This window comes from Branchiostoma lanceolatum, chromosome 3, assembly GCF_035083965.1.
Source record: "Branchiostoma lanceolatum isolate klBraLanc5 chromosome 3, klBraLanc5.hap2, whole genome shotgun sequence".
Classification (NCBI taxonomy): Eukaryota; Metazoa; Chordata; class Leptocardii; order Amphioxiformes; family Branchiostomatidae; genus Branchiostoma; species Branchiostoma lanceolatum.
This window is the reverse complement of record NC_089724.1, coordinates 4,760,503-4,774,355: the sequence shown is the minus strand read 5'-3', so window position 1 is coordinate 4,774,355 and position 13,853 is coordinate 4,760,503. Positions and strand designations below refer to the sequence as shown.

Here is a 13,853-nt window from a genome sequence, read left to right as displayed (position 1 = left end):
CTTCTTTATGGACCATTGGTAGGTTAGACTCGCTTTGTCGTGTTGTTCTAGTTGCCCTATCTCTACAGTACGTGAACATACTTATTTTCATTTCTATACCCTTATTTAAACAATTCTTTTGCAACTGCTTGGGTGAAGTAATGTATGGTAGTGGAGCCAGTTGAATTCAGAGCAGACGTCGGGGTCCTGAATACGCAGTATGTTCATTGAATATGTATGTAGACTAAGCTGTGTTAAGGTTCACATAAGAGGCGGATTGATTCCAACTTTAACCATTGTGATGCGCCAGCTCACCGGTTGCTCAGTCAATTGTGCAGGGGTCACAGTGCAACATTCCTTTCCGTGTGCAACCAGCGAAGCACGAGGCATAGGACGCTACACGAGGCGCACCTTTCTTTCACCCACCCACTAAAAAAATCGAGCAGAAAACATGGCTCTTCCACGGGTCTACTTCGACATCACGGCCGACGGACAACCCCTGGGTCGTGTCGTCATGGAGGTGATGATCTATATTGGTTATAATCTTTTTTTCTTTGAATTATGTCTTGAGTAGATACTGTCGAAATGGCGTGCATGCGAGGAGACAATGCATACTGATCATGGTAGTCCATTCCGAAACGTCGCCTATCTTTCTAATGCCCTGATCAACTTGGTCGTGCGATACGATAGTGATTCTGTGCGTTTAAGGTAAGACTGAGTGGTACAAAATTCATTGTGTAGACATTGGACGCAAGGGCGTGTATGCAAACTGACAATACTTCCGTCCAGAGCATGGTAGTCCATGGAGAAATGTCGTCCTCTTGTTAATGCCTTGGTCATTTTGGTCGTAGGATTTTGGTCTGCGATAGCAAATTAACGGTGGGCGTGTGTCGTGCAAATTTCAGCTGCATTGTGTAGACATTTGACGCAAGGGCGGGCATGCAAACTGACAATACTGCCGTCCAGACCGATGGTAGTCCACGGCGAAATGTTGTCTTCTTGTCAATGCCCTGCTAACGTAAGGTTCGCTACACCAAAATGTGGGCGTTTCAGGTACAACATTCAGCTGCATTGTGACGCACAAGGTGGCCGTAGATCAGCGTTTTGTGTTGGCCAAAGCCTCTCTGAGAATCCTGCAACAAGGAATGTCAAGAACGATGGTCATCTCACTACTGTATAACCAATGCTTTCAATATGCCTAATGAGGTATCTATGGAGCACTAAGATAGCAAAAAAAAGTCTACGTGTGTTGTAGTGTCTTAGACATGGGTGGAATTTTCCATTACATTATATGTCTGTACTGTAGTGACAAGGCGGGCCTTTTGATAACCGGCGTCTACATAGCCGCAGGCGAGCCCCAACGCCCAGCCATTAATTCTTCAATCACCCGTTTCACTCCACAGCGATCGCTGAGCAACCGTGCAGCGACCAAGATTGGATTTGTGTTACCCTTGGCTGGAATCATTGGAACCGTATATGATGTGCCATGTAAAAGTATGATTTAGAATACTACAAAACATACAAGACGAAAAAGAGATTCGTTCTTATCTATGAAATTCGTTGAGCTGTCTGTGAAATCTTTGGTCGCTCAAAGGTCGCCGCACGGTCGCCGCACGGTCGCCGCACGGTCACAGCCTCTGGTCACCAGTGAAGGGGGCTGTTAACAGCGAAACGGAGTCACAGGGTTTGTGCTAGTCGATTCAAAGTGGGTCTATCGGTTTTTCGCATGATAGGTCTTTTAAGACCTTAGTTCGTTCACGTAACGAAAGATTGTGAACCAGGCTTGTCTGGTGTACTTTTGTCTTGGAAAAAAATGTTTCGTATAGTTGTTGGCGTGCGCGGCTTTAATATAATCAGTACGGCTTGCGCTTATACTGTGCGTCTTCAGAATTATCTATCTTTCTTTGGTGTCAAATGCCCAGACTGAAATTAATGAGTGCTGAAACGTGAAAGGTCTCAATTATGGGTCAGCAGCTAAACCAGAACAACCAGTGCCATATAAGGAAGTCCGTAACTATCGACCCAACACGGGGCCTCAGTCCGTCAAAAGCTTTTGTGCATGTATTAGCTAACTTGGCGAGGATCCAAAAAAGGAGCTTCCGTTTGTAGTTTACTAGGACGAAAGTTTCAAATTCGGTAGAAGTTAATATATTCTTTGACCTATTGTAAAGAGAGAAATTGACTTTTGACGTGTTCAAAAAACGTTTTTTCTAACATTTTATAGAATAGAATATAACAGTGAACAGAGAGCTGTACTTAAGGGTCACACAGAAGAAAAATAGGCCATCCGACGAGTCTGCGAGCACAAAAGTACTCTCCAAGCAGAGGTTGGTGGAGAAGACTCTGACCTTTTTATCATTTGCCCCGTTTCCTGTCAGCGCTCTCCACCAACCGCTGTTCCAGGTCAGAGGTTAAACCTCCCCGTCTCCCTAATTTCAGCAATCTGTGGATTGGTAGCGGAAATAGTTTTATAGAGGGTCCATCGCTAGCCGCTGTTGGTTAAGAGGGCCGACTGAGAAAACGGGGCATATGATAAAAATCGCAGTCTTCTCCACCAACCTCTGCTTGGAGAGTACACAAAAGGCATCATGTGTCGGCAGGTGTTTTACGCCGGTGTTCTCTCCGCCACCGCGCGATTTTTATGGATCAGTCAATGTTCGCAGGTCACTGATCGAGCCCAGTGGTTTTGTCCATTCTGCCCAAATGAAATTGAAGACGAACGTCACTTTATCATGAATTGTTCAAGATATGAAGATAAACGCTCTAAGCCGTTCACCTTTATTTCCACTTGTTCAAGTGAATTCAATACGCTCCATTCTGTTGATAGATTTGATTACATACTGAGAGGAGATAATCCTTACTGTGTTCAAATAGGTATATACATCAAAGAATGTTCGGACATTAGAACAATTAATGTATAAGTATACGACACGCTAAATTTCAATATGTTGCCCTATTCCATATGATTGTATATAAGCAAACTCATTAGTATGAACTTTGTTTGTTGGCATGTATGTATGTATGTATGTATGTATAGATTAAGTACACCTTACGAGAGTCGCTGTACTTTTGTTGTGTCAATAAAGATTGCAATGTAAGGGCCCGTTCATACGTGTGCGTAGTAGAAGAAGTAGAAAACTAAAGGCTGTACTTTACCTTAAAGCGTATCGTTATGAATTATTAATGAATGTTAATACTCTGTGTATAGAATACCAGTTCTCGGTGACCTGTATCTAACCCACCGAAACACATAACTACAATACATAGCTAAAAGTTCGATTATGCCTAACAAGGTTGTTTGTTTGTTAGTTTGTATGTTTGTTTGTTTGTTTGTTCGTTTGAACCTATTCATGATAAGCTCAAATCGGCACGCAGGCCGCTTTTCAATGAGGTCATGAGGGAAGAGGTAAGGGTCAGATACAATATAACAGAGATACACAGTCATTTGAGTCCTAATGACTATATCAACATATATCATTACATATTCATGGTACAACAATATACAATCGTGTTAACATTGTTTTCACAATTTGTTTTACAGCTTCGACCCGACGTTGTCCCAAAGACAGCAGGTAAGACCTTCTCTGTATTCAATGTCATGTCAGTACATGTGTATCATATCGTTTGTGGCGACCTTGAAAAAAAGGTGGGGCTTCGAATGCATCATTTATCCATGCATTCATTCATCACTTGTGACGTCGCCTAGTTGAGCATCGAAGAGTCAGACCTATAGATGTGTATAATGTCATAATTACGCAAAGCGTACTAATTGAGAGTTAGCGTCTTCTAACATAATTCCACCCTGAAAGAAAAGATACGCCCAAACAGGTCTCCAACTAACCCAACATCCCCCAGTATAATACACTCCTGTATATCCAAACTGTGCATACCACCGATGTGGCATTAGAGAGCTATACATCTATAACCTCCATTGATGTTAACATAAATCCGCCACTCCGATCGCATAAATCCGTATGCACAGTTTAGATATACAGGAGTGTATTATACTGGGGAACGTTGGGTACAACTGCCATGTACATCAATTTTATTTTATGTATTTATTGGTTCAGCCAGGGCTGACCAACTAGCCTGTGGCTATTACAAAGGGCTAGCCCTGCGGACAAAGACAAGACATTACAATGGACAGCATAACGAGCTATAACAATATTCTAAATACATATGTACATATTAAAAACTCTCTTATATAAATGATCAAAAGATAATGTTCATCTCCAGAGAACTTCCGAGCCCTGTGTACCGGGGAGAAGGATATGGGATACAAGGGGTCCGCCTTCCACCGCGTCATCCCCCAATTCATGTGCCAGGGGGGCGACTTCACCAAGGGAAACGGGACCGGAGGCAAGAGCATCTACGGAGAAAAGTTCCCGGATGAGAACTTCCAGCTGAAGCACACTGGTAAGGCGCTGTTCTATACTAGTACAGTACAGCAGGAAGTTAACATTCGATACATATTGGCTTGGTTACATTTCACATATCTAGCACTGCTAATAGACCTCTATATTTACATGTAAGGTGTGCCTGGTAATACGTAATCGCATTATTGTAATAAAACATAAGATAATCCTGAGCAGTATAGACCCAATGTATCACTTTGAAATATTTGAAATGCTATTAAAATCTATGAAAACAGGGTTTCAGTTGCAATTTGGAACCTGAATATAGTTTCCCCATACGTTTATGAAGGTTAGACATCCAGGTAACAATACTAATATAGAGAACATGTGGTCAAGTATACATCTGTCTGTGATATACCCTAGCCTACTACATGTACGTCCGCTAAGTATTAACTCTCTGGTTGTGTACAAGGAACTTAGTCATCCCCAGATTTACCAACATGACGAAACTATTAGTGGATTTTTGTATAACATCTTTCTGTTATTTTGTATGTCCGTAGGTCCGGGTGTCCTGTCCATGGCCAACGCAGGCCCGAACACCAACGGTTCGCAGTTCTTTCTGTGCACTGTAGCGACTCCTTGGTGAGTTACGTTGTTTTAATGTCATCCCGACCAATCACGTGAATCGCATTGAAACTCAGATTCGTATCAGCTATTTCCCGACAAATCGCTTTCTAACTTGCGTTAACGACTACGTCTGACCAAACAAACTCGCCAGTGAGATGGTGGAAGGTGTCAGCTTCCAAAAGACGTTTTCAGATTGACAATTTTGGCACTTTAGAAGTAATTGAATCCGCCCGCGATTTAACTTCTAGTTTCTACTACTTTTCTCTAAACGTTAAATCGCGGGCGGATTCAATACTATTACTTCCAAAGTGCCAAAATTGTCAATCTTAAAACGTCTTTTGGAAGCTGACACCTTCCACCATCTCTCTGGTGAGTTTGTTTGGTCAGATGGTTTGATTGGTCGGGGTGAATGTGTGTGTACTTTGATGGTGTCGAATGGCCGAGCGGTCACGGGTTCGAATCCTGGCATTCCTGACTAGACGTTGTGTTCTTGGGTTATGCTAGGGTCACATTTCCAATCCGGGGCCCGGCCGGGCAGTCTTTGGGAACGAAAAGTATGATATAAAAGACAACAGCAACACAAAAGACGTACCCAAAATTATTTAAGAGCATAGCTTGTGCAAATTTATTGACATACACTTTGATTGTTCGTTTCCGCAAACAGCCCGGCCGGGCCCCGGTTAGGAAATTTGACCCTAGCATAAGCCACAAGACACGACTTTCCCCCATGCACTCCAGCCAGGTGTAATAATGGGTACCTGACTTTGGTTGGGGATGTACAAGGAAGTGGAAAGAGAGGGTTGTGCTCCGCCTTCCAATACCATGTCCTAGACACAGTGGATAAGTACCCCTATGACCTCAAAAAGCCTATAAAACTATAAAGGCTATAAAACTATAAAGGCTATAAAAACAAAAAGGCTATAAAACTATTAACAGATCTATTCAGAGTTTTGGTATAAATCTGGTTTCCCAGTCCTATCGTTAGTCACTGACGAAAGACAGCGGATGCTGTCTAAAACGTCTGACTGTTTCAAAATTTTATCCAGTTGCTTGAGTAACTATTTTTGGCGTACCTATGAAAGTATACTTTTATCTGTACCCCTTTTTACTTGCTTGGAGGTAGGAACAATGACTTGTGGGGTCGTGTGGCGTATTAACGGCAGAGCGTTCAGCTCAGAACCAAGTGGCTCCGGGTTCGAATCCTGTCATGTCACCGATCTTGTGCCCCGGGGAAAGGCACTTTACACGACTTTTCTCACTCCACCCAGGTGTGAATTCGGTTGGGAAGGTCGTATTGAGGTCACCTGCTGGCGCCGAATGGCAACAGCCCAGGCCCTTGCGACAGTTCCAAAAAATGCAAGCGTGGAGCAAATATGTAACGCATCTGTCTATTATGTGATATGTGCATCATGTAATTGTAAACCCTGCACTAATTCAGCACTAGAAAGGCTGCCACTGCACGGGTATGTCTGACCAATACAAATCATTATCTTTATCACTAGTATCACGTGTTTGTATTCCCCAGGCTGGACGGGAAGCACGTCGTGTTCGGGAAGGTCGTGGAAGGCTTTGATGACGTGGTGAAGAAGGTCGAGTCGTACGGGAGCACTGGGTCGGGCAAGACGTCGAAGAAGATCGTCATCGCCGATTGCGGGCAGCTGTAACATGGAACTCTTGTTCTGTTGATCACAGGGCTAGCTAAAGTCCCGCATATCTTTATAGGGTGTTAATTTTGGTGTTAGGGCCCCGCTCACACTTGTGCGTATACTACTTAAGTCCGCATGTGAACCTTTTTGCTTTAGGTAAAGATTGTGGAGAATAAGTTATTTTCTACTTTGACCCACTGTTGTTCAGCCTGGTTATCGAACAAAAAAACTTGTCTTCGGCCTTAAACTTTATCGAAACCAAAACAAAATGTTACTAGACAACTCATACGGACTTGATCATACGCACAAGTGTGTGGTATATACAAGCCCGCATGAGTTGCGTATTAACATGATTTTGGTTTAGGTTAAGTTTGCAGCCGAAGAAAGTAATTTGTTTGGTTTGATAACTTGACTGCTCAACGGTGGGTCAAAGTAGAAAACAACTTCCTCCATGATCCACGGGGAAAATTGACTTAAACCAAAACAATGTTACTGCGGAACTCATGCGCACTTGAATATACGTACAAGTGTGATTGGGCCTTTAAGCCACCGTTATAATTTGGTGCGTTTCTGTGCTTTATGATAAAAGACCTACTTTTGTCAAAACCTTTGACAGAATTCAATGGCAATGTTACTGGTTACGTGTGGATTTTACAAGGGTAGAATCTAAGATGTATTTTGCTCAACATGATGACTTTTTCTGTATCTATATCTGTAGAACCATTTCGGTGTTGCAGGAAAGTGTGCAATGACTTAGAAGAATCTGGACATTGGCAACCTTTGGTGGCTTTTCAACAAAAATGCATTTTTTCTCCGCTTCTATTCGTCATTCCTTCGCCACCACAGCGGTTGTCTGTGCCTTCTATTCACTGCGCATGATTTTATCACGAATACAAATGCCAAAATTGGTTAGATATGAAAAACATGAATGAAAGAGATTTTAAAGAAATTGAAATACCCATCCACACAGGTGGAGCTCCTATCGTTTCTTGAAATCAAATTCAACAACAGCCTTATATTACCATCGTTTTTGAAAGATACAACCATGACTTTTAATGAGGGGGGAAGGGAGGTAGATATACCAAGGAGTGGCTTGGCCTTCGACGGGTAAATTTTCGTCAACATTTTCATATAGAATGTTAAGTACTAGTATGCATAATTATACATATTAGGGCTTATTTTTACCCCAAGTCTATAAACTGAGATGCTTTAGCATTTGTTCCAAGAGTAACAAGGTCACTACTGTAATCACATATTCCCCTAATGTTTAAACTGCAGCTAGAATTGGGTGACAGGCAATATCACTGGTTTAAAACGTGTATGCCCCACAGAAACAGGAATAAAGATTGCTATTGCTCAAATATGTGCGTCGTTATCATTGTCCCACGCTGCCTGTGTCTTCATCAACTCAACCCCTGAAAAAAACAATCGGGGTCGATAACTGCTGCGTGTTATCATGGCATTTTGAATCCTACTGTGCTAAATAGTTTAGTCTATACAAGAAAGTACAAAGTCAGTTTTGGGCAATAAACACTGGGAATTAACTCTTATATACACAGCACGAAACTGAGTAGTAACATAATTAGGTCGTGATCGTCAGCGAAGAATGAAAGCCGATCATTTATATACTAAGGGAGATGTGGATTCTTTTGTGGAAAGAAGAAGTGGAAATGAAATAGAATGTGCACATCGAGGATATTTGTTTTAACTCCTGGTTCACATAGCAGACTATTATCTCTAGACGCCTTCAAACCTTCTCCACACCATGGCTGGAAGTAGGTTCGGAGTAAGGTCGGCGGCGAGGTTTAGCCTGAGTGCCGTCCGATAAATCGTGGCGTCGCGGTGGCGTAGTGGCAGGGTGTTTGGCCCCAGAACCGGGTTCGAATCCGGAGTTCTATGATTTGTCCCGTTGACGTTGTGCCCCTGGGAAAGGTACTTTACACGACTTCCCCCACTTTACTCAGGTGAAAATGAGTACCTAGCTTCGGTTAGGGACGTCCCTCGGATAGGACGTTAAGTAGAGGTCCCGTGTTTGATGAGAGCCACACCTCAAGCACGTTAAAGAACCCAACGCACTTATCGAAAAGAGTAGGGGTCCTTCCCGGTGTGTGTGAACCAAATGAATCTGTCCGGATATGCAGCTTGTACTCTTCAGTACAAACCTGGTGTGTTACGCCTTCATGCGGTCTACCGGGTATGCAATACAAACAAAATACAAACTACCGGGGCTCCTGCGTTCGCTAAGGGCCCTGTCACACTTGTGCGTATGTTCAAGTGCGCACGAGTTCCGCAGTAACGTGTTTTTGTTTTAAGTAAATTTTTCGGGGAGGAATTTGTTCTCTACTTTGATCCACTGTTAAGCAGTCAAGTTATCAAACCAAAGAAATTACTTCTTCGGCTGCAAACTTAACCTAAACCCAAAACATGTTGATATGCAACTCATGCGGACTTGTACATACGCACAAGTGTGACAGGGGCTTGACACGGAAAATAAGTGCTTTTCAAAAAAGCTGGCGTTTTGGCTACGTTTGTGAGTGTGAATTGTCTTTTCCCTTTTCTTGAAGTAAAATCTGCCAGAGAAAGTCACTCAAGGGCTGTTGAGTCTATAAGAAAAATTGTCATTTTGGGAAAGGAGTACTGTTTTAATAGAGAAAGGCAGATTGGGGAAAGCAATTTTGAAGTTACGGCACTTAACTTAAGTGCTTTTGAAAAAGCTGGTCTTGGCCTACAACTTGAACTTATTTCTAAAATGTACAATAGGCTCATTATAAAAGCTATCAATATAATTATGTACATAGCACGCAATAAAACATGCAATTTGAAAAAGCACCATTCAATCATCAGCACTATGGTAATTTAAAAGTGAAATAGAAGTTCATAACAGCTAAGGTTCTATCTAAAATGACTACCAAATGTCAAACAAGTGTTTAAACCAATTAACAGCTACCTCATCCCTATTATTCTGGTTTCCGCATTTACAACATTTCTTCCTTATTTTCCTGGATAATTTTGCTAAAATTCATGAAAATTCCCATATTTTTGTGCCGAGCGGCGTCACTTTCCACGTCCCTGTTGTCTGAATGAAGTCGATACTGAACAATGGAGCATTTGCTACTGTAACAGAGGATCGCTGTTTTGCAAACAACATCAAGAGCCTCTGTTTACATCGGGAATAGAAGTTTAGTGGTGAGTGTTTTGCAAGAATCATCTTACCGGGCATAGAAGCCGCTGCACGGTATTTTCCATTACAATGAACAGAAAAATTCGAATGCCGGGTTTGGAATCTATGAAGTCCTGTTCATAAGACAAAGGCCTTGTATATATCAAATGAATATTTAAGAATAACAAATATGAAATGTTTATTTATTTATTAATAAAAAACATGATATTCATAAATATGATATTGATAGATTAATATGATATTAATATATATTTTTGATATTTAATATCTTAAAAGAAAAAAATCCATGCACGGACTCGATCCCGGATCCTCCGGATCCGAAGTACTACGACGTTACCGGTTGAGCAAAGCTGTAGTGTGTTATAGGCGGCTCTGTACATAATGCTTTAACCTCACTACATGGTATCATTTATGTCGATTTTTGGTCGTTTTCTTGACGAAATCATTTTTTGTCTTCTGCAATCTTGTGGTATAGATGTAATATGGTCATTTTTCAGGATATCAAAGTCCGAAACCACAATGCAATGATATAACAGTTGTAGCAGTTACATGCGGTCGCCCTCCTATGTGTCATGCAAATCAAGCCTGCCTGAAATTTCTTGCTCACTTGCAACGGCTATACAAGAATTTTGGCTATACAACGGCTATACAAGAATTTTGGAAGGTATTGCCATATAAGGTCATATGGTGTGCGACACAGTGTTGAACCATCGAAGCATCCTGCATGCATGCATGCATGCATCGAAGGTAAGAGCCAAGACATTGCGTTTCGGCGCGAAGGCGCCAAAACGCAAAAATGTCAGCGAAACTCAGTCTGTCATGAAAATTTGAACAACAAACTGAGATGGTTCAGCCCCAAGACGACATGTGCCTTTACATATGTGCCAAATTTCAACTCATTTGATGAAAAAATGAGCCTGTTATGAAGCCACTTGTAAAATATACTGAATCACCCTCGTATATCAAAATATTTGGGACGTCATACAACCAAAAAGTGATTTTCGTCGTCAACAAATTGTGGACAAAATGAGCAAACCCTCTGGTCGATAGTAATTTTTGAAATCTCACGGTTTCTATACTTGATTTTTGACAGCCAATTCTGGGTTGATCATATTCATTAGCGTTCGCCTATCTACAGCATAGGGGTGGACATGTCATTAGAAAATGATACTCATCTTCAACACTGTATTGATATGAATCATCCATGTGCAATAAGCAACGTTTGATATGTGGACAATACCAGTGTATTGAATATGTTTAATGATAAAAACATCATGGCCGACCAGCCAACATTAAACACGGGACGGGGGACGGTATAGACCTCCAAGTACCTTTGAGCCACTACCGGAGTCACGTGTACGAGATATCAAGTGTTGTGCCGTACAAGTAGATTGGATTCATTCCTCAAGCTAACCAACATCTTTCACACCGCAGTCATCCCTCAGTAAGTCACTTCTGGAGCCGCATAGTTCCTGTTTAGAACTTTTATTCAGTTTAGTACCCCGACCGGTTTCGCTGTGGCAGCTTTTTCAAGTGTACAGAGTAAATGACGCAAGTACATGAGGTTCTCGCTTATAAAGTCGTGCCGGTCATCTTACATTTACAAACATTTCATTTTATCTATCATTTAAGTGGACTCCAGGTGGAATAATGTTTCTTTTTGTGACACTAATGGAGATCTTGATAAAACAAACGGCTAATTGTCGGCCGAAATGGCATTTCTCTACTCATATCTTTTACAGGAGCAAAATTTTAGATTCTTTTCCGACTCTCAAGAAATAATAATCCTAACAAAAAGTTAACAAGAGTCTGAGGACCCAAAATCTCCATGAAATTTGTTTTTTATTTTATTTATGTTGTGTTAGGTTTGTGTATGTTATTTGTTGTTGGGTTGTTATGTTATGTTTTATCTGCTTCAGGGTGGTTGTGTTTATATTTGTTTTATGTTGTCTGTTACGCCTCAGTGCATTGGTTTCTCCTTCTCTTTTGGCTCTCATGTGTATCTCTGACACCTGGAGACATCCCGACCTTGCCTACGAAGTTGTGTAAATTATAAACAGGGACAGGGACAGCGGTTGATAGAACACAACTTTACAGGTGAATAAAAGACAGGGGTACAATAGATAAGCAGGAAAGGTTACGGGTGACCAGATCATGTCAAAGTGCTACGTAGTTACCTATAAACTGGTAGCATTGTACGTTAAATATATTGTGGTCCACAGTACCATTGCCAAACCATTGAGAAAATAAAGCCAGACCACAACTGGTACATGGTATGAGCAAGAAACAGCCTGTTAACAGGTCAAAGTGAATTTACACATAATCAAATGTGTGATGTGTCCTGGTTACTTCACATACCTTATGCTTTGGATCCCCATCATATATCCTTTGATCCACAGAAACTGATCTTGACCTCTTCTTTGCTATTTTCCCATATTATTCAACTGGGGTCCTCAAACATACAGACAGACTGGAATGAGTTGCCTTACATTAAAACCATGTAAAACTGTTCCTTTCACTACCTGCTGTCAAGCTTCTAGTCTGGTCAAATCAGTCCCTACAGACTGTTAAGCGCCAACAGCTGTTAACAACCAACAGTTGCTAAATTGATTGATGGGCTTGGCAAGGTAAAGCCAACAGCTGTTGACCATTGACCCACTTACGCGGATATAGGATACCCGATATAGGATAGGCCAACACAGCAAATATAGATTTCCCCATTACTTAGGCAAATTAAGTCCAATTTGCATAATTTGCACTTCATTGTATACAACCCTCTCTAAGCTACCTGCCAAGTAAATAACATGAAAATCTGTCGCTCCTTTCTTCAGTTATTCTCCTTTGAAAATATTTACAAACACGCCATTGCAGTTCCAGTGACACATACCAGGGGGCCCAAAATCGACCTTGACCTTTCTCCTCCCAGCACCTACCCACATACCAAATATCATTTCAATCCATCCACACGTTCTTCAGTTATGCTGATTTTAAGCTTCCGGTGACACATACATACAAACACGGTGACACAAACATACACACACGCGCACACACACACAAACACAATAACTTCGCATGATTTGAACTTCAGTGTGTACATCTCCATCCAACCTACCAACGTACCAAATAACATGAAAATCTGTTGTTCCTCTCTTCAGTTAAACCCCTTTAGAACATTTTTACAAATAGGCCATTGCAGTTCCAGGGACACAAACCAGGGGGCCCAAAATCGACCTTGACCATTCTCCTCCCAGCGCATACCCACATACCAAATATCACTACAATCCATCTACACGTTCTACAGTTATGCTGACTTTAAGCATACGACGACACCCATGCAAACGATTTACCTCCTTACTTATGCAAATTCGGTCTCATCTGCATAGTTTGCACTTAAGTGTGTACAACTTGGTCTAACCTACCTGTGTACCAAAGAACATGACGATCTGTCCATCCACTCTTCAGTTCTTCTACATTTAAGATTTTATCAAATACGCCATTGCAGTTCTAGTCACACATGCTAGGAGGCCCAAAATCGACCTTGACCTTCCTCCACCTAACACCCACCCACATACCAAAAATCATTTCAATCCATGTACAGGTTCTACAGTTATGGTGACTTTAAGCGACCGGTGACACAAACATACACACAAACACCAAACGCAAGCAAAACAGTACTCCATGAAAAAGCCTTTTTTCATGGAGATAATAAGTCATCATGTTAGATACACAAGACGCATCATTGCTCAGCATTCAGCTAAAATAATGTGAGCTCTGCCTGTTGTGGCGATGGGGGTATTTCTATTTTCTTAGTTTCTTTCAAGTAAATTTCTATCATTCGTTGCCAATTTGGCATTAGTGTATGTGATTGTCTACGTACTACATACGTTGATGAAGGTTAGACATCCAGGTAATAAGATACGCCAAAAATAGTTTTGATACTTACGTACTACATACACGGCACAGTCAAACGTTGGAATGGCTAAAAAGGACCAAAAGACGCGGGAGGAAATGCATGCATATTTGTTTATAAGCAAGCAAATAAAAATCTATGAAGATTAGACATCC

At 41.5% G+C, this 13,853-nt stretch overlaps 1 protein-coding gene across 1 annotated transcript; it reads left to right on the top strand.

Annotated features, from left to right (window-relative positions):
* Nucleotides 1–321: 321 nt before the first annotated feature.
* Nucleotides 322–7,968, top strand: LOC136429794 (peptidyl-prolyl cis-trans isomerase-like). The gene is made up of 5 exons (XM_066419770.1): nt 322–499; nt 3,521–3,551; nt 4,216–4,395; nt 4,895–4,976; nt 6,487–7,968. The coding sequence occupies exons 1-5, from the start codon at nt 431–433 to the stop codon at nt 6,623–6,625; spliced, it is 501 nt and encodes a 166-aa protein (XP_066275867.1). The 5' UTR covers nt 322–430; the 3' UTR covers nt 6,626–7,968.
* The last annotated feature ends 5,885 nt before the right edge of the window (nt 7,969–13,853 follow it).

Excerpts from the sequence above, each read along its gene's own strand:
- LOC136429794 (XM_066419770.1), top strand. The coding sequence starts at position 431 with ATGGCTCTTCCACGGGTCTACTTCGACATCACGGCCGACGGACAACCC. Across the intron at positions 3,552-4,215 it reads CGTTGTCCCAAAGACAGCAG|AGAACTTCCGAGCCCTGTGT; the intron begins GTAAGACCTTCT and ends GTTCATCTCCAG. Across the intron at positions 4,396-4,894 it reads CTTCCAGCTGAAGCACACTG|GTCCGGGTGTCCTGTCCATG; the intron begins GTAAGGCGCTGT and ends GTATGTCCGTAG.